The following is a 21,692-nucleotide window of genomic DNA, read 5'->3' as shown; positions in this document are numbered from 1 at the left end:
ACTTTTTGTAAAACGGTGACATCATCATCATCATCATCATCATCATCATCATCATCATCATTCATTTCCTTTCTGCTTTGTGTTTCAGAGAAGAGAGTTCTTCATTTCCTCCCGAAGCAACAAAACAAAGTTCACTTTGATCATCAGACACACCTCAATGCTTTTGTCTAAAAATGGAGAGAAACAGCTGTGAACTGCGGACTTTCCCTCCGGCTGATTCTGTCTTGTAACTTAACTCCACTACTTTGGTGCATAACAGAGAATAAGGGGAACTTTATTTTTATTTGGGGGAAGTTATTAATAAAAGGTAAATCAAATAATATGTTTAATGGCACATAATAGTTGATTTTATTTATTTATTTTATTTTGGCGGGGTGGGGGTGGGGGGGTTGAAACTTCTGACATGCTGCTTATGAGGGAATAAAATGTATAAGTCAGGAATGTGTCATTTATGTAACTTAATGTTTGACATAATAAACTTATATAATGTAAATATCATATCATCAATTGACTAAACTTGTTTTTTTCTGATGTTTAATTAAAACTCCACCTTTCTACTGAATAAAAACATCTGAGATAATTAAAATAAATCTGTTAATGGCTCATATAAAAGGTGTTGTGTGTAATAAGTTTTATTTAAAAACCACAAAAACAACAATAAAGGTTCTTTAAAAATCATAAAATGTGAGGTTAAGGACCTTTAAAAGTAGTGGAAAGTATATAATCAAGACAGCAGTTATGACAGCCTACATGTTTTGGGTTTATGTCTCTCCCCTCTTTCATGGACGGTGGCTGCTAAGGGACATATTGTAAGCCCTCTCATTTGCCCGCCTCTACACGCCTCGTTGTGTCAAGTTACCACAGCAACAGAGCACTTCCACTTACGACTTCCACAATGAAACTACAACTCTGAAGGGTTCTTCCTCTGAGAGCCATTATTCATGTTTTTTTGGTTGTTTCTGTTGAATATAATAATACACATTTATAAAAGTATAAAGAAAGTCTCAATGAGGTGATATTATAGCGTTAAATACATGTTTTTGGGTTTTTTTGTAATAATTAAAAAGCTTAATTAAATATATGTGTTGTGGTATGCATTGATAAAGGGATATATATATTTCATAACTTACTTGCTATAACTAATATTCACATGATAAGATTAAAACTTGAATCAACTTTATAATGTTTATAGTATATTTAAACATTTTAATTATGATACCAGCTGCCAGCAGAGCCACAAATCAACATTGCTGGAGTAACTTCCCTGAGTTTAATTCCCCCACAAATACAACTTTAAATACTTTGTGTAATGATATTTATATTGCATATGTATGAATTTTATGAGAGATGTTGTTTTATGCTATATTTAAGGAGCATTTAATGAAAAGCAGCTAAATAAAAAGACTAAATCAACGTTTTACTTTGCTTCACCGTATGCATATTATGATCATTAATCTGACATATAGCCATATATAGATACATTACCTCATCACTATGCATCCTGCAAACTACTGTAGTTTATATTGTGACATTTAGATGTTCCTTTACAGGAAATGACATCAAATACAGCCGATAGCGACTTAACGTTTTTGTAGTGAAACGACTGAAATGAAGTATCGCAGACATAAAGCCTCATTTCAACTAAAATTAATCAGCTGTTTCACATCCAAGGCAGCACTGCATAGCTCGCAGTCAGTTGGGACATTACAATGGACGACTAATCAATCAAACTGATTTTGTCACTGCTGCTCACTAGTGTCAGTGTGTCCTTATGGTTTGGTGAGCAAAACACAACTTTTTCACTCTGACTAACAATAAAGATCTATTTTATTCTATTCTATTCAAACCTTATCTATCCTATTTTACTTTACTCTACTCTATATTATTCTGTTCTACTCTACTGTTTTCTGTTCTACTGTTTTCTGGCTTAATCTATTCTATAATGTTCTACCCTATTCTATTATATATATAATATATTATATTATATTATATTACACACTATGAATCATATTCACCCGAGTGGACAAAAAGATCTATTATATTCTACTCTATTATAGTATATTATATTATATCATATCATATTGTATTGTATTTTGTCATATTATATTGACCATATTCACTCTGGTGGACAGTAAAGATTTATTCTATTCTACTCTATGCTATAATACTCTAACCAATTATATTATATTATATTATATTATATTATATTATATTACATTGACTATATTCACTCTGGTGGACAGTAAAGATCTACTCTATTTTACTCTATGCTATATTATATTACATTACATTATATTATATTATATTATATTATATCTTATTACATTACATTATATTATATTATATTATATTATATTACATTGACTATATTCACTCTGGTGGACAGTAAAGATCTACTCTATTCTACTCTATGCTATATTATATTACATTACATTACATTACATTATATTATATTATATTATATTATATTATATTATATTATATTATATTATATTATATCTTGCTGTGCCCTATTCTATGCTATTATATTCTACTCTACTCTATTATAGTCTACTTTACTTTACGCTCTAACCGCTATGTCTTTTACTTTGAAGGCGACGCGCTGTAACATCCGGTCCCCTGCACACGCTGGCCTCTGCGTGACTTGACGCAGCTCCTCTTTTTTGATAAAGGGCTTCTTCTTATTTCGGGGGGAGAAGGCAGACATGGAGGAGCTAAGCGCCGTGGGAGAGCAGGTTTTTGATGCGGAATGCATTTTAAACAAACGACTGAGAAAGGTCAGAGCCGTGAGTCGTTTTTTTTATTCTTTTAAATTTAATCCACGTTGTTTAAATCTTTGGGGGGCAGTTTTGCCAATGTTTTTTTCTCTCTCTCTCTCTCTCTCTCTTTCTTTCTCTCTCCGTTTTTTTTTTCTTTCAGGGAAAGTTGGAGTTCCTTGTGAAGTGGAGGGGATGGTCATCCAAGTAAGTACTGCTGCTGCTGCTGCTGCTGCTCTGCCCCGAAACAATGAAAACAACAACAACAACGTGTCGCTTTTGTGTTTAAAAACCTGGCTAGCTTCACCGTGATTTTAGGGTTTTTTAGAGGGGGGGGTGGGTTGAATTATACAAAACACACGAGTCCAAACTACAACAGCGTGTTACATTATGTTCCCGTGTGCACTTTATTCAAATACAGCTACACAAATCCTGCCTTTTTTGCATATATGCCTCCCCTATTGTTCATTACACCTCAAATTTAGGAAGTGGGTAAAAAGGAAATATTTAATCCAGCTGCTTTAAAGCTATCTTTACGATGTTTTTATACCTTTTGTTTATCCAGATATTCATAATAATTAACATATATATTATCCCTTAGCTAAAAAACCAACAAGTTATATGTGTATGTGTGTGACTCTGAAATCAATCAGTCAGTTTTATATATGATATTTTTGATTTATAGCGTTTTTTTGCATGGTTTTATAGTCTTTAAACTCTTATATTTAACATTTATTTTAGTTTTTAGTGTTTAATTTTTTTTAGCAGCTTGTAATGCTTCAGTCTGCCTTCATTTCTTGTCACTTGCCCTTTTCTGTTCACTCCACATTGTTGCTGTAATCCACCATCAATGCACACTGTTGCCTGCTGCCAGCTCCATGGCTTTTCTGTTAGACCCCCATCCTTTGTGTGTGTGTGTGTGTGTGTGTGTGTGTGTGTGTGTAGGGAGGGGGGGGGGAGAGAAAGGGTGGGGGTTGATTATTTCACTGGTGACTGCTGATCAGAATAGGCCCTTCAACAACAAGTGATGAGGAGAGAAAGGTACATTATATATGCGTGTAGTCCACATCATTTAAGGAGAGGGGGGGAAAAAAACAAAATGGCCTGTTTTTAGGAAAAGTTTTTGTTTATCTGATTATTTAAATTTAAAAAAAAACATCATATAATCACAGCACAGCTTGTGATATATACACTCATACTCAAGTAAGGAAGTATACACACCCTGTCTAGAAAATAAGGCGGAGTACACCTTTAAAAAAAAACTAAAAAAAGCAAAATTGGGCACTTTTGGTAATTTAGAGTTGGAGCTTTTTATGATCCTGAAACAACTGCAAACACACACAGAGTTATTTCAGCTTTCTAAAAACACATTTCAAAACAGCACAACACACTTCTTGTTTGTTTTTTGTTTTTTTTGGGGGGGGGGGGGCTTCCCACAAATGTCAGAGTACCTCCATGAACCTAGAAATGCTCCTCCTTTCTGCTTTGTTCATGTTTTGGTGTTTTGAAGACGACAGCTGTTCTCACTACGGAGATAAAAATTATCTGATGTGATATTCTAGTCCTTCCCGGTCAAATTGACCCTGTCTGTTCCTTCCTTTCCTCTTTCCTCTGTCCTTCTTTCCTTCCTTCCTTCCATTTTGCCTTCCCCCTTTCCTTCTTTCTTCCTTCTTCCTCCCTTCCTTCTTTCCTTCCTTCCTCCTTCCTTTCCATCCACACTTCCTTCCTTCTTCCTCCTTTCCTTCTTTCTTCCCTTCCATCTTTCCTTCTTTCTTTCTCCCTTCCTTCTTCCTCCCATCCTTCCTTCCTTCCTTCCTTCCTTCCATATTTCCTTCCCCCTTTGCTTCTTTCTTCCTTCCTTCCTACCTCCCTCCTTTCCATCCATACTTCCTTCCTTCATTCTTCCTCCCTTCCATCCTTCCTTCCTTCGCCCTCCCTCCCTTCCATCCTTCCTTCCTTCTTTCCTTCTTCCTTCCTCCCTTCCTTCCTTCCATTCTTCCTTCCTCCCTTCCTCCCTTGACTCGAGGACAACAGAAGGGTTAAATTAAACTCATATTTCTTTATAGCAATCCCCCAAAATATGCATCAAATTTTTAAAAAATAGTGACCATATATCCTAGAAACTGTGAAAACCTGCTTTTTTAAAAAGGAGGATGATTTTGGAGGATTTTGCTCTAAAGAGAACATAATAACACGCTTTTTTGCAAATTGCTCACATTTTACTGACTCACACTACTGCATATTTACCCATCGTCGCATTTAGTTACTCCCTCAAAATGACTGATTGGTGGTGTTGGGATGCTAAATCTCGTCATTATAAGTCATTCCAGGTTTTTGGGGCGTAGCAGAATAAAACATCTAAAAGCCCAACTTTTGATTTAATTAGTCTAGTTTTTGTTTTTAGCATTGTAGGTAATTACTACTGTATCTACGTGGGTGATGATAAGACTATGGAGAGTATAGATGGAAAACAACAATATAAAGATGTGCTGGTTTATATTAAATTAGACTTTTTAACTTGTAGATTTGTAAAAGAACATCAAGCAAACACCATTCATAATTCTCTTTAAAGGCATGGTGATTTCCTCATTTTCATATTCAGATTTGACAAGCTGAAATCAGGGAATATTTGGCATTTTTAATTAATAGATAGCAGATCAAGCATTTTATTTTGAAGGAATTGTACCCATTATAAAAAATAGAAGAAATTACAAGTGCTAAAATATCAGTCTGCTCTTTTCTATAGTACTCCATTGGTCTGATTTGTCCTTTTTTAAAAAATTCTCATTTAAAGTATAACTCATTTATTACTGTTGTATGAGCGATGTGAGTTCCTGAGCTGTTTAGTGAAAGCTGCCCATGATGGTATTTTTTAAAGGCAGTCGTTAAATCACTTTCCTCAGGTAACATACGTGCAGTCTGTAGTAAGTTTACGACTGCCGGGACAAGAGAGCCTTCTGTTACTTAATGAATGAACTCCATTGAGAGGTCATTTTCTAAATTCGGAGGTCACTGTTGTGGCTGCAGGGCAATTTTTTTTTTTTTTAATATTCCTGGCTTGGTTTTTTTTTTTTTTATGAATACTGTGCTGTGCTGTGCTGTTTAACGCTCTTCATTTCATTTATTTACTTCAGACACAACAGTTGGGAACCCCAAGAAAACATCCTCGACCCCAGACTGTTGGCCGCTTTCAACAAGAAGTGAGTGTCTTCATCGAAAACACACCATTAGTGACACACCTAATGACTGGTTTGTCTTTTTACCTCAGAATCAACCTTGCAACACTTGAACACACACATGATTACAGACTTGAATGTTTTCGAGGCATCACCTTTTTTTTTTTTTTTTTTGTTACATTACATCAAGAGGAAGAAGAGAGAAAAACCTGAAATTTGAGACCAAGCAAATATTGTTCAGACAAAGTTAAAACACATTTGATCTGCTCATAAACGGAGTGATGTTTGGCTTTCTTGTCATTATTCTTATCCACTTTATGTTTAAAATCATCTTGTTTAAAACTAAACCCTTCAAATTTGAGTGAAAATAACACTGTTGGTGAAATGTGTGTTTGTAGAGAACAAGAAAAGGAGCTGCTGTTGCGTAAACGAGGGAAGAGACCAAGAGGACGACCACGAAAAATCCTTGTAAGTATAATTTAAAAAGGAGAGCACCCTTCTTTATGAGCATTGTGTGTTTGTTTTTTTTAGCTCATAACATTCACCATTTACTGTTTTTTATTAATTTAGGAAAATGTGCCTGAAGCTCCAAAGTCGAGCAGCTCCTCATCTGGCTCGTCGTCGTCCTCCTCTGATTCCTCCTCCTCGTGCTCCTCCTCTTCATCCTCGTCAGACGACGACGACGACGACGACGACGACGACAGCCACGTTAAACAAGCAAACCCGGCTGTCAGAACACGAGACCTTCACCCTGTCCCGCAGAAGAAAGCACAGATTGTCATGGCGAAACAGGAGCCGGCCAAAAAGCGGCGCAGAAAACCTCTGCCCCCTGAAGCGAAGGAATTTCAACCGGCCAAGGGCCCTCGCAAAATCCTCAAGACATCCAAAGATACTGATCTTCCCGGAGCAATCAAGAAGCCTGTTCACCCGGCCAGCTTCACGTTTATGGGTTTCCATCGGGGCTCAGCCAGGGATACAGTGGGTGGTCAGAACAGGAGCTCTATGGCCCAGGGAGGGGCTATTAAAAACTCCATGAGCTCTGTGGGATCTGGCAGGTCAGCCCAGCCTTCCCCCCTCTCTCTGAACAAATCCAGCCAAAGCAGGAATGTCACCGAGGGTAAACTGTCCATCTCCAGTATGAGCAGCGAGACAAGTCTGGATTTGAAAGCAGCTGCTAGTAAATCAAAAGGGGTCGCAGCGTTGAATTTGAATACATCCAAACACCCCATTCAAGGAACCACTCAGCATACACTGAGCTCTCCCAACGGACAAAAGAAACCTCAGACCCCTGTGTCAACACTGCAGAGGATACCCAATACTAAAGCGGTGGCTTCCTTACCATCGAAGAACGCCTCCGCCAATCAAGGTTCTGGTCTTCAGCCGCTCAATCTTCAGAATAAACGGGTGCAGGGTAAAGACGCTCCTGGAAACGGCACTCCACCAGCATCAGGTCTGAGAAACGCAACAAACCCAACACGGAAAACTACTGTTACCCAAAATCAGGAGTACAAACCCCCCCAGAGTCCAGCTACCCCTGGAGGACTGCAGGCCAGGAAGAACCAGTCCGGAGCAGACAAAGTTAAAGATAAGACGACTGAAATCCAGACCTCGAGAGCCCAGAGCAGACTGGAGAAGAGCGGTGTGCATAAACCCTCCACAGAGGTCCAGAGCCAGCAAGAGAGGTCGGCGTCCAAAGATGGCAAGAAAGGCAAAATGAACGAAATGAGCACAGGCGAAGAGGAGAGCAGCTCAGATTCCGACCAGGACTCCTCCTACGCCGTTCAGGATCGTTCGGTGATGGTCCAGAACCAGGACTGGAAGCCCACACGCAGCCTGATAGAGCACGTGTTCGTCACGGATGTCACGGCTAATCTAGTCACTGTCACAGTCAAAGAGTCGCCCACCAGCGTTGGCTTCTTCAGCATCCGAAACTACTGACGGGACACGAGACAAAACAAACTGTCTGGCATCGAAGCAGAAAGATAAAACTTTTGGGGCGGAGGAACGCATCAGGACACGGAGGTTAATTTGCTCTTCATCTTCGATTTTTAGCTAAACCATGAATGGGGGGAAAAAAAGGGGGGGGGTGAACTGTTGGTTATTGATGATGGTAATTTATTTACTTATGTCTACTAAAATGTTAAAGAAACATCAGCGAAGGAAAGAAGGAAGGGCAGTGACTTTTTAATCGTAAAGCTTAAAGCCCACAGAGATGCAAGGGTTTGCAAAACAGACTGGCCTAATAATTTCGTGGTTGCAGCGGGTCCAAAATTACAGCTATTGGGAGTTCTTCGGAATAAATAACTCACGGTCAAGAACTTAGTTGAAAGGAATAAGCAAAATCGATGACCTTTTTCAAATGTTCTCAGTCAGTAAGTAGCAGAACTTCACAATAGTTTTCTTTCACTCTGATTTAAAAAGAAAGATCTGCAGGCCCACTGTCGACGACCACTGGATGTAGGTCGGTTTAATCTATGCGAAAAATATGAATGAATCTCTTGCTTCCCTGTTAATGAGATGATCTGCTTCAGCGGGGGTCAAAGACAAAATGAAGAAATAATGAAAGGGTAGGCTTGAGCAGGAGAGGTTAGCTTCTTTTAATGGCTAGTTCATAATGTGTTAATGTTGTGAATCCCACATCAGTCAATAGATAATGTAAAGCAAACACCTTTTTTTTTTTTTTTTAATTCTTCGTAGTATTGAGTCAATAGTTATGTTTATTTTTGTAATGTTTCATAAATTAGCTACCTCTGTTTTACTCAACATTTGCTGCATTATGTATATTCATTTCTTCTGGGATAGGAAGACCTTTCCCTCCAGGGTATACTATCATTTTGTCAATATAAATATATATATAATTGTTTTTATATAGCTCTAAATGTATCATGACTCTCATGTCGCATACGTTTGTGTTAGTACCGGCGATCGGCTCGAGCGGCAGACAACAGCTTTATATCTGTGTAATGAAAGCTAGCGGTGTTGAACGGTGTGCACCATTATCATCTCAAAAAAGAAGTTTCATAACACAGTGCAGCCGGTTTATCAGTGAAGGTTCTTTTTTTTTTTCTTCTTCTTCTTCTTCCAAATGGGCTGAAGCATGTGGGGAGTCAGATAGAGTATCTCTGTTCCTCCCTGGTGCTCAGATAAGACTTGGGTCCTGACTGAGGTTTGCTCTTCTTCCTTTCGCTTCAGTTCTGTCCTTTTCGTATCCACCCGCTTCACTGAAGTATTCACCAGCAACTTCAATCTTCTCAGACTTGTGTAGTTAAAAGACAGAAATCAGAGAGAGTACATGCTCGCTTTGAAACAGCAGGATGATGGACGACGGCTCACCTGACGGGGCTCCACCCTCTGAAACCACTGAATGCTTTGAAAGCGCTGAGGGAGCGGTTGGGCGTGGACGAAGCTTTGACAATAAAAAAACGGCTCTGCATTGTTTGTCGGCGACCACAAAACTCCAGATTTCATTGTGACTGTAGCTACTGGTGTTCAAAATGTCTAGTACAGAAATGAAATGCCAGTTTTTTTTTGTTTTGTTTTGTGTTGTTGTTTTTTTCCACTTGCAGCTGCAGACGTCTCATTTCACTCGGAGCTGCAGGCTTGGCCTCCCAGACAAGCAAAAAAAAAAAAAAAAAAAAGTCTTTATCTGATGTAACGGAAAAGAAACCACAACAATGTGTGCTACTTTCTGCTCCCTTGAGAGGAGTTCAGCAACAAAGCACTTCGACTGAACTCTTCTGTCTAATCCTGCTCTGCAGACTGTGCCTTTCTTTCTCACAAAGACTAAACACAAAGGCATTACCCCAAAGATAGCTAGAATTTCAGGTTGTTCAATAAGAAGTACCCCTAGAGTATAGACTGGAGACTGTGCCATTTTATTTTGTCTATATTGTTTTGGAGAAAAAAAAAAAAAGGACAAAAAAAACCTGCTATAAGACGTATCACAAATGTATGATATTCACAAATAAATGATGCCTTATTGAAACAATAAGAGGGGTTTTAGGTTTAAGTGATAGAAGTAGTTTCCATTCAGGGTCAGCTGAAAAACAAAAGGAGTGTATTCTCATATTACACGTGTTACAGGTGCACAGCATTTGGTGTCCTCTTGTCAGTATGTCTCAGGATACACTTAAAGTTTTTACAAATTTCTAGTCTCATTCAAAATGTCACTTCTCTCTGCCATGTAATAGGCTATGGGGTAATGCAAAGTGTTCATATATAATATGTTTTGTAATTCTTGTAATTTGGAATAAATGTGTTTTTTTTTTGTTTTTTTTAGATCTACTAACCATCTCAGTGGAAATGTTGTTCTCTTTTCAACCTATTTATTTTAAAATCAAGAGCCTGTCAGGGTAGGACAGTGTCATCAATATTTGTATCATGCCACTTGTCAAATTGTCTAATAAATGGTACAACCTTAACTCTGACTTGGGGGTTGGTTTCCTTTCTTTTTTCTTTTTTCTTTTTTTTTTTTTTTTTACACACAAATGAAAAGTCAATTTAAGCTGCCCTGTGAAGACCCTGACCTCTTGTAGCAGCTATGGAGCAACTCTTTTATGAGCATGTGATGCAATACACATTCCTGCCAATGGTTTCACACTATTCCACTGATCTGCAGATGGCTGTAATGTGTCAAGAAACACAGGAATGTGTCAGCAAAAGCAGTGAAGGAGACTCCAGGCTAGTAAACATGAGTGTAAACCATATATATATATATATACACACACACGAATGAAGGGAGTTTTGTTACACCTCCACCCTAGTCTACATTTTGGTTGGTTATACTCGAGGTAATCAGCTTTTCTTTCACGTGGTACATTTAATATAAAACTGAAAATAGAAAGAAATGCCAGTTATTCTCAAAATGTATGGATCTGCTGCCCCAAACACTTCCATGATGTCAAAACTCGATTTAATCTTTCATTCTCTCTGAAGCTGCATAGTTTAAGCCTTCATCAGCACCACTGTTAAATAATGATTAACTTTAGTAACAATTAACACTTTTAAATTGCACCCCTGGGGATGCATTAAGGTTTTTCTTTTTTAAACTGAAGGAAAAAAAAATCTGTAAATGAGGCTTTCTGTGACTTGTAGACGCATTTCCTGTCAAAGCCACTAGATGGTGCTGTTGTACTTAAAGGGAACGAAACCCAAGAGTGCTTCAGTCTCTTAATTGAGCATAATTGTTTAATCTATTAGTTTACACACTTGAGATTGAAACCCTTAAATTTAATTTAGCTCATTATATGCAGCAAACAAACAAACAAACAATTTCCTGAGTTTTTCAAATTAAAAGCACCCACTGCAGTGCCAAAGTAGTATTTTCTATAGGATTAATAAAACAGCATATAAAAGTATTTCCGCATGTTTTAAGTTATCTACAACCACAGTGTTTAATTTCAAATGCTCGGAAAAAGAAATGTAGCTGTCTTCTGTTTCCACTGCATCCTCATCTGATCATCTTGATAACAGCGTTAACCTGTACATGCCTGTGACATGCAAACACTTTCACTATATGGTTAGAGATTAAGTTTCTGCCATTCATTCCTTTTGGGTATCGGGTGAGTGTATGACTTGGCACTGCTCTTCCTTCTGTCTCTAACCCACAAACTTGTGGCATCCTCAAGTGTTTCCACTGAGAGAGAAAAGTAGAGCTGTGGGACTGGAGGCAAAGAATAATTAAGCTTTGATTTGGCGTCAAGTTACTCAAATCAAATTATCTTTTCAGTAACAGCAGCTAGCAGCTTTCAGTCGGGAGCGGAGACAATATAGTCGCTTCTGTCTGATCCCTGACAGCCACGAGCGTCGGCCACAGTTGTATTAACCCTTGGCGGCTGATGTCACTTTTGACCTGCTGGTTGCATATATGAGTGTACTGTAACTGTAACTGAGAAGAAAACGGCTGCCATCGCTGACATGATTTGCAGATTCAAGCTTCACCAATGTAAGTATTCACAACTTTTCTCAACCTCATGTCATTAGAAATTGAATTTCCTTGTTTGTTTTTTTAATTTTTCAGGTAAAATATGCAACTGGAAGATTGACTCATTGGGCTCTGAGAGATCCAATGGACATCTGACCCAAATGACTAAGCAGACTAAGGAAATAACCATTAGTTACAGCCAGTTTTGTATTACTAGTGATACAGATGAGGAGATATCAAGGATTATAGTTGGTTTAGGGGTCATACATCATGGACAGAAAGCAAAAAGGTGGCTCCAGTTGAGTACAGTACAAACACCTATAGGCAATTTCCAGTTCTCACAAATTGTGGAAGAAGTATTTAGATACTTAAGCAATACAAGTAAAGAAAAAAAATAGTCTATTACAAGTAAAAGTCTTGCCAAAAAAAGCTTAAATAAAGAATTTAAATTCAAAAATCATTCTTGATCTTACAGAACAAGGTGCTGACAAAATAACCTCATCTCAAGGTTCATTTAACAGCTTTTCTGGAGATTTCAGTCGTATCGCATGATCTTTAAAAGCAGATCAAGACGAGCTTCTGAGTCCTCAAAGGAAAATGGAAATCTGAACTTCCTCAATCCCCCCTCCCCGAGTCCCGACAACTGATAAACACCATCTACTGATAAAGATTATGTGATATGATTGAAAGCTGCAGAACAGCTATTAAACTGACTATTCATGCACTCTTCTCTGCATGTAATTATAAATATTATACTATGGGATTATTATGACTTATGCAGTAATGTGTGAGTAGCATTTTATTGCTGCAGCTGGTGGAGGTGGAGTTATTGCTTGGTAGTTTAATCTATAATAAGATGAATATAGAGGAGTAAAAAGTATAAGAATAGTTGAATAAATGTGGAAATGAAATGCTCATGAGGTGAAATAGATGTGTAAATGTGCTTCGTTATTGTACGTGTCACTACTGGTGAAAAAATGTGGTAAAGTGTGGAAAGCGGTGCAAGAAGTTCAATTTAAAGTATTGTTATTGTTCTGCTGAAGAGACTAAATGAAAAAGAAAGTCTGCAGCACCTTTCAACACACAGACGCCCCTCTCCCTCTTTCACCACCCCTGTATTTACACACTCTTAAAAACACTGTCACACAGACTGACTAACTGACAGAAGTTATCATTACACAAAGCACTCGATTCCATAATTTATAGAGATCCCCGTCCCAGTCATGTGGAATTCTCCCAAAATAAATTCAAGTAAACACTTACGCGACAAAGAGGCACTCACAGTGGCCTGGTATGCATAAACAGTATGAACAGTGTGACAGTGTAATCCCTACCCCCACAACCCCCCCTCCCACCCCCCACCTCCCCTCCTCACCCCAACACACACACACACACACACACACACACACACACACACACACATACTGTATATACCCAACAGCCCAACCCAGCACTGACTTCAGGCCGGGGTTGGAAATGAGCCTAATACCCCCCCTCCTCCACCTCCACCACCTCCTCCTCCCTCACCCCCAGCGCCGATACACCAACCCCGACTTTCCCCCCCACCCCACACCTGACTCCTGGCAAAATAAGCCAGACTCCAATCCATCTTCCATCGCAATAACACACACCCCAAACCATGTTGTTTTGCAGAGAGCGTTCAAGCAAGTTCATCTCCAGGGATGCTTTTTTTTTTTTTTTATTGTTGTTGTTTTGTTTGTTTTTTTTTGGGGGGGGGGTTCTTTTCCCCTGGGATGTCGTATTGTTTTAGCAACACAAGATGCATTAAATCAATCAGCTCTTTGCTTAAACTCTGGCCTTTTGTGTTAAAAGCTTTTTTTCCATAATGCTACATTGAAAGTGAGCAAGCGATACATGTGATTAGGGACTTTGGGAACTTATTTTACTTACCTTTTTATTTGCAGGAAAGCAGTTTTACTCACCTCTGCACTTTGATAATGATCTTTATATCAAATACTCATAATACACAACATATACAGTAGTGTTGCCAACTGGGAAAAGTACATTAGTGCTGTTCTTTAGGTTTGTGTGATGTCTCCAAAGCAAACTAGATGCAATAACTTGACTGTTTGTTTGAATCTTCTGCTTTATCATAGGTCAGAATCCAGGCCTGATGTTGATTGATTTGTGCATTTAAAGGCCAACACTGATATTGATGTCCAATTCTCTCTGTTTGTATTTGTGTTTGGACTCCTCTTTACCTTGAGGATTGTAACTAAACGCGGCTGGTTGAGTTTAAAACGCCGGGGATGGCTGCTATTCGATTTCAAAGGGACTGTTTAGAAACCTGATCCGACCCTCCAGCGAGCATACCTTCTACACCCACGTCTCCCTCGCCCCTCATTCTAAATCACTCCACTGGAGCAGTGTAAACAAACTTCAGTTTGCTCTCTGATATTGAGAGGTTAAGACAAGCGGCAATCCTCCACTATGACAACACGGCCTCAGACAGACGATGTCATCTGTCTTACCTCACTCTCCATCCATCACTACGCCGGAGTCGACATGTCTGACAGTCCCACTCTCGCTTTTCTCGCTGGCACAGGCCTCCACATCTGTCACATTTTCCTCCAAGCTTTACTTTTATTACACCAGATGAACTCCGCCTCCTTCCCCCTTCTGAATTCACGGACACCTGAAGGGCAAGCAAGCAGAGAGAAAACATATTGATTAGTCATGGTATCTGATGTCACCTTGGCTCCATAAACACCCTTTTTTTTTTTTTTTTTCAATTGCCACTAAGCTACCTGTAAGACATGAGGCAGAAATGTTTAAGTCATGTTGTGAGAACTCAACAAGAATTCATTGGCTGTAAATGCAAATGTGACGATATATAACAAGTAAATAAAGTTCTGAATCAGCTGCACAAAATCTCTTTATGGGGTTCGTAAGGCAATTAAAGTTCTGAGGTCATAAATTATATAGTAAACATTTAAATTAAGCAACATTAGGATAACTGAATTAAACAAACAGTTAAAAAAAAGAATAAAATACAACTCCTCAACAAGCTGAAATGAGAAGATTGAAGCTTGGGTTTGAATATTAATGTGTAATGCTTGTCTCAGCTCTACTAGGAGGCTGTTAAAAAGCATTGGGACCAAAAAAAATCGAAAGCCGATCAAAAAAAAAGTGTTCATTGGGCTTCATGGAGACTGTGAGATCTTCATAACCAGCAAAGCCAACATACTGTAATGCGAGCCCATACTCTCTAAATAATAAGTGGGTTTTAAAATCAATTAGAGTTTACAGGCAACCAGTGTAGAAATTCTTAAATAAGACTAATAACTTTATTTCCACTATTCCTTGTTGGCAGAATTTTGGATTAACCAGCTGCTGATTTAGTGCTTTTTTAAAAAGGGAAGCCAGACAGGAAAATACAGCGTTACATTTATCCAGCATGGTTAGTGTGACAGTGTGTCAGCATTGGTTAGAAGAAAACGGATATGAATATGAATGTGTTGCTCAATATAACAAGACTTTGACCTGTTAACAATAGATATATAAGACATTCATAATTATGTATTTAACAGGAAGTACTGTTAAAAAGGCAGCAGCCGACACCCTCAATAGCAAGGCATCTGTCTGCTGATGACGCCCTTAAGTATTGAAAATGAAAGCACCTAAAAGTCAGCTTTGAGTCACACCACAAGATGTGTCATATGTCTGTCGCATCTTTTTTTTTATACTGTAGAAACTTTGGTGATCCCCTTTTTTCATCTTTTTCCATTAGTGTCAACTCTGATACTTCAGTTTATGACCAAATACTTGCAAAACTAATGATATTCTCCTCAGCCTCAGCTAAACTACGATGGTGATGATATTTAACATTACCTCCTAGACATATGCTGATATTAGCGTTTAGCTCAAATCGCAGCTGTAGAGTCCTGCAGAGCTTCAACCATGGCTTTAAACATTCAACACATTGTCTGATGTGATGTTAAAATCAGGCTTTTTACAGTGCCAAATTCAGGCATCTTACATGTTACATTAAAATCAAGTATGATTATAATATAACGTGGTAAAGCACCTTAGCGAAACATCAGAGAGAGAAGGAGAAAGTGAAATATGAAGTCAAGGTAGTGAAACAAAAAAGTGAAAGGCAATTTTTCATATAAAAAAAAGAAGCTGTTTCTATCCCAGGGAGCAGTTTCTTTTAACACCCACAGGGCAGGAAGAAGAAGGAATCTCCCTCTGCTGTGAATCTGAGGTAACAAAGTCAAACTGTATCTAGCAGACAGAAGGTGCCAGCGGGAAGTTTGCCCTTCTGATCTTTCTATAATCTGCTCTGGGGAAGACACAGCTACTCTGCTTACCGCCTTCAAAGGCCTCTCTCCTTAACGTTCAGCCTCACATCCTAATCTGATTGAGGAGGAGAGAAAATATTGACAATTTCACAGGACAGAGGAGTGTAAATATTTGAAACCATTGCTCTGACACACCAGTGGAAGTGGAGCTCATATATTAACAATTGAACCAAATAATCGTATCTTTTTCGGCTTTAATATATTTCAAGCTGCATTGATTTTAAGAGTTAATGCCAAGTTGTTCAAGTTGCTGGAATATCCACAAAAAAGAGGTAAAGGCAGATACCATGTTCCTGTCAAACTCAATTTTAAAGATTCTTTTTATTCTACTTTAAACTGCGAACATTTGGGTCAGCACTCATAAACCTCCACAAAGCCAGTGGCACCAGGAGAGGCGCACTGATAAATCAGCGGCAGGCTACGAACAAGGCCCGGTGCCGGCAGACCTGTATGCAACAGGACAACTCTATCGGTGGATTTCACAGGTCATTACTCTGGCTCCAGCCATCGCAGCCTCCAGTGGCTCTGGAGACGGCCAGCTTTTTCTCAGAGACAACAGCTTACTGGGCTTTGTGCTAGCTAAACAAGCGTGTCTGTCTCACAGCAGTAGATTAATGTCTAGATAGAGGGTTTGCTCCTCAGGGAGACCTGTAGAGGAGCCATCCATCAACCTTTGGAGGCCATTACACAATAACAAAATAACAAAATCTGAGAGAGGGGCTCATTGACTGAACCCTGTCCTCTGGGGCTACAGAAAGGTAGACAGAGTAAGAGCTTTCTGAATTAAGTCTGAGCAAAGACAGGAGGGACGATTTTAGTGAGGACTAGAGTGAGAGCATGCACGCTGCTTTAGATGATATGCAGGGTCAAACTGAACGGATCATTAGTGGATGTAAATGATTAGAAAGAGTAGAAGAAAAGTTTTAAAAAGAGAACATTCGTGTAGGGTTGCATGTGAGTATTTTAAGGACTGATTCATCTTGATTATCTTCTCAACTCCTTGTTTCATCCAACACACAGTCAAAAACCAGCAAAAAAAGAAAAGCAGGAAATCACCACATTAGAGAAGCTCAAACAGAGACTGTTTGGCTTTTTCAATTGAGAAATTATCAAACTAGTAATTTTCTGCTGATAACTAATTGATTAATTGACTTTTGGTTGCAGCCCTGCAGATGTGGCCTCTCATCTCCGCGGGCCGTAATGCAGCTTAAAAGCATTTACATTGAGTGTCATCTGTGAGACATTGTGTGTGGTAAACACACAAACCCTTTCTCCTCCACATGAATGACAGTAAACAACACAGGATCTCTGGCTGTGCCCCCCCCTCTCCCCACCCAACACCCCAGAGGAGAAAGGGGGTCATACAAACACAGCATCTGACTGGCTCTTAATTTGTTTAAAGCAGCCCATTCAAACAGGATCCCCAACAGAGAGAAAATCTCGTTTCCAAGGCTGTCGCCATGGCTCGCGTCGTGTTGTTTAAGAAGGAGATCAGGACGCCGCTGACGTCTCAGCTGACTTCCAGCACACACAGCTTCACAGAGGTGCCAGGTTGTAATTAACACTTTGCAGATTACGTTTACAGGACCAACATGGTCTGCCTGAGTTTTATTACCACCTGGGTTGTACTTCTGACCTCAGGGGATACAAAACACTCTCTGTTTGACGCTGTCCTGTCCTGTGTGAGAGCGTTTGACGGGTCCTTGATCGCGGTGAGAGCCGGCTGGCTGTTGGCTGTTCCTTGTGTGCAGAGATAATGAGAATCTCTCTTTGCCTCTCGCTAGTTTTCCAGCTATGACTGGATGAAGAGACATGCCGCAGTCTGAAAATATTAATCTATTTCTGTCCTCTATCTGCAGCTTTCATTCATTTATTTGGCCTCACGCTGTTGCTCTAACAGTCTTATTAGAGTAGCAGCGAAACTAATCCATTTTTTGGCAGCAGGCGGCAGACAGCTGGGCAGTGAGGAGTCGCAACAAAGTGGCTGATATAATTGCGGTGAAATTATTTTCATGCAGCTCCTCAGTTTCTTCTCAGGCTGCAAGCAGCGCTTCAGGTTAACATGCTATGGTAATAAAGCAGCTATTAACGTACCAGTGACCTCAGGATGTGAGGGCCTAGTCATTTAGCATCACACATGCCATTTATAGTGCAGAGTTCTTAGAAGCTGCACAAAGAAATGTTCTCCTAGCCCACACATGGCATGGATAGTGTTTTAAAATATGTAAATGTAAAGTTTCTGATGTTCTGAAAGCTATACTCTGACAAAATATGTCATGGAAATGTCCTGGGATCTTGATTTACCACGTTGAAGCTGTTCAGCAGATTCCTCAGTGTTATCTTAGAGCTATATATATCAGATAAAGGCCTGACTAATGCCAGTGCTAATATTAGTCCTAGTTAACATGCTGAACACTTGTGCTTTTTAATCATGCTCCGCTGCAATGTGGCAGTTTGCATTCTGTATTCATCATCACTGAGACAAGCGGACGAGGATCTGTGTGAATTACATATTGAGTGCAGCTGTGAAAAAACATCTGCGCACATCTGCACCACTAGATGGCAGATATCCCCTGAAATATTCTTCAGTGCAGCTTCGTACTGTTCAGCAGCAGCTGTCATTAATATTCCTTCAATGAAAATTCAAAACTGATGGCTTCCAGTCAGGTCAGAAAAAAGAAAAAGAAACCGTCAGCGGTTAAAAATAAATCTGAAGTTCAAACCCAAAACAAGGCATACTTCAAATACTTAATCAACTTGCTGCAAATTACCATTGAAGCCTGTCAACAACTTGCAACCAGCTGTGCCAAATACTACTGAGAGAGTTCATACAGAGAGGTGTCATTCTTGACGGAAAAAGCCTGGGTTTCCCATTTATCTCCACAAACCACACTTGTGTGTCTTAAACACTTCACACTGAATTAAACTGAAGTGGAAACCCACTCTCCAGACTAGCAGCACTTCTTTCCACTCCACGGCTGGGTGATAAATCTGTAGTCTTCCATCCTCTGCTGCCTGCTTCCCTTGTTCCTCTCTTTTTATAAGCTTTCTTCTCTCTCTGGTCAGACAGCAGTGAGTTGTGTTGCTCACAAAACAGGTCGAGGGGTGTTTGGATCCACTGAGAAAGTACAGCACAAGAAAATGTCAAATCTTGAGCGTCGCACGGTTCCAATGCTCAGGTGCCGACAGTAGGCCTTGACAAGCATCTCGCATTTGTAAATGTGAAGCAGACCAAAGTGCAGCAAGAAAATTACATGTCTAAATGTTATTTCTAAAGGATGGTATTATGTTTCATGGTTTGGGACAAGCTCTCTTATATCCAGTAAATCCTGACTTGAATTAGTTCAACACATATTCGCCTTCTTTTTAAAATCTAAAATCTCAAACGGAGCCAAACCAACACTGAACCGATCCTACTAATGAGTATTGTGTGTATCTAAAGTCTGATATATGTTATTCTTCTGTGCCCTAGACCTCTGTTGTTGTCCAAAAACGATTAAAAAACATGTCAATGAGCCACACCACTGCACTGACTCACATGTTCCTTCATTATATTTTCAGTCTCAGGAGAGTAGTTCTGTGTTCGGCCTGGGAATGCAGTTATGCTTGCGGTGCTTTGCTAGCTTGCTATGCTACATATCACAACATCTACAACCTTCTCACAGATCTTTAGTACAAAATCAAGAGGTTATGTGTAGCGAAACAAGCTAGTGAAACACATTAAACAGAACCACATTCCCGCACATGTGCACTGACCTCTGCCTTACACAGAACTACTCTCCGGAGACTGAAAACATGATTGATGTTATTAGACTTTGGAGCGGTTTCTAAACAAACTAACATTTTGTGGTAAAAAAACATGTCGCCCAGTACAGCGGAATAGCTCGCTGACATGTTTTCTCCTCATGCCTTGATTATTGCAACAGTCTTTTCTCTTGTCTTGACCAGAAAAACTCTGAAATGATTACAGTCTGTTCAGAACTCAAATGCCAGGCTTTTGACCAAGAATAAGAGGCACAAAAACATCACGCCTGTTTTAGCCTCTTTACATTGGCTCCCTGTTTGTTTTAGGACTGATTTTAAGATCTTAATGATCAGATTAAAGGCTCTAAATTGTATTTTAGACATTTTAATCTCTTATGAACCTTTGCAGTAAGATCCTCGGGCCTTCTGTCTCTTCTAGTCCAGGCTGAAAATCCAGGCTGGTTATCGAGGTCTCCGTTCAACCTGCCCAAGAAAATAAGGCCGTCTGAGTCAATGTCACCTTTCATATTTCTACTTACAATTTTCTGATTTTACCTGAGCTGCCTGCTTAGTTTTCTTGACGTTATTTGTTTTTAATTTGATGCTTCTATTTCGTTTTAATTTCTCTGTGTCTAAATGTGTTTTCCATTTTTAAATTAAACCCCTTTGTAACATTTTGGACAACGATGAAAGTCTATGGCACAGAGGAATAAGAACTACAAGGCTTTGGATCGACACACAGTACTTCACATTTGTTGACATTAAGAACAATATAGACATACAGAGTCGGAGATGTGAGGCGATTAGCTTAGCATTAAGACTAAAAGCAGAGGGAGACAACCAGCCTGGCTCTGTGCAAAGTTAAAAAAAGAAATGCTTACCAACATCTAAAGTTCAGTAATTAACATGTTGTAACTTGTTTGTTTAATTGTTACACAAATAGAAATATTAAAACATCACTTTGCGGGTTCCAGGAGGATTTATGTGCTGTAAGTATTTAATGACAAACAATAACTGTTGAAATATCTGCAAAACCAAATCACTGTAAGTACTAGACCGTGCACATCAAATTTGAAATACCTGTCAGCAAAGTTTTGCTTTGAGGTAATTGAGATATACACAACCAAAAAATGTGCCTTAGCATCAGACAATTCTGCTTAGATCTCACTGCTGAAATATCTGGCCTCAAGTCGTCCTGCCCATAAAACATACAGTATTTATGTGACATGTTTGTGCAGCACCTTGACAGAATGCAATTATATCAGCAAGCCACAGGCGTGTTAATGATGGTGCTCCGTCATCAGGATGGAGACGTGAAATTGAAAGATGTGAAATTGTTTTCGTCTCAGTCTCGAGCGCCTGAGGGCTTTTGCTCCTGATAACCTTTTATGTTTTATGAACCTACCTGAGCAAGACTGTCAAAAGTGTGATTTTCAGATAATCTCCGGTTGTTGCACATATTCACATTTTCTTTCCTCAACAGTGACGGCCACAACGTGATACCCTCAGGAGAGATATCGGAGTATGACAAGGCTCTACGTCTTGTAGATATTTATAATCAACTTTAAAAAGTTATTTTCTAGCCTTCCTATTTCCCCGCTTCACATTTTGATGCAACATTACCTCCGACTCCTGCTGCCAAAACAGCACTGAGTTTGGCCCATTTACTTCACTGGTAGCATTGTAACATATGAACCTTGAAGCTATATCAAAAATGCCACACTGGACAATCACTAGGGGCCAGTATACTCCATCAGAATAGCTTGTT

At 39.3% G+C, this 21,692-nt stretch overlaps 1 protein-coding gene across 1 annotated transcript; it reads left to right on the top strand.

Annotated features, from left to right (window-relative positions):
• The first annotated feature begins 2,701 nt into the window (after window positions 1-2,701).
• On the top strand, window positions 2,702-8,454 carry cbx2 (chromobox homolog 2 (Drosophila Pc class)). Its single transcript, XM_053338263.1, has 5 exons — window positions 2,702-2,777; window positions 2,920-2,963; window positions 5,891-5,956; window positions 6,331-6,400; window positions 6,503-8,454. Exons 1-5 carry the CDS (start codon window positions 2,706-2,708, stop codon window positions 7,868-7,870), a joined length of 1,620 nt encoding a protein of 539 aa, XP_053194238.1. The 5' UTR covers window positions 2,702-2,705; the 3' UTR covers window positions 7,871-8,454.
• Window positions 8,455-21,692: the final 13,238 nt, after the last annotated feature.

Source organism: Scomber japonicus, chromosome 18 (genome assembly GCF_027409825.1).
Source record: "Scomber japonicus isolate fScoJap1 chromosome 18, fScoJap1.pri, whole genome shotgun sequence".
NCBI classification, from domain to species: Eukaryota; Metazoa; Chordata; class Actinopteri; order Scombriformes; family Scombridae; genus Scomber; species Scomber japonicus.
Note: the sequence above shows the minus strand (reverse complement) of the source record. Positions and strands in the feature narration are given on the sequence as shown.

Coding starts and splice junctions, on each gene's coding strand:
- cbx2 (XM_053338263.1), top strand. CDS start 2,706: ATGGAGGAGCTAAGCGCCGTGGGAGAGCAGGTTTTTGATGCGGAATGC. Junction 2,964..5,890: donor TGGAGGGGATGGTCATCCAA/GTAAGTACTGCT, acceptor TATTTACTTCAG/ACACAACAGTTGGGAACCCC. Junction 5,957..6,330: donor TTGGCCGCTTTCAACAAGAA/GTGAGTGTCTTC, acceptor GTGTGTTTGTAG/AGAACAAGAAAAGGAGCTGC.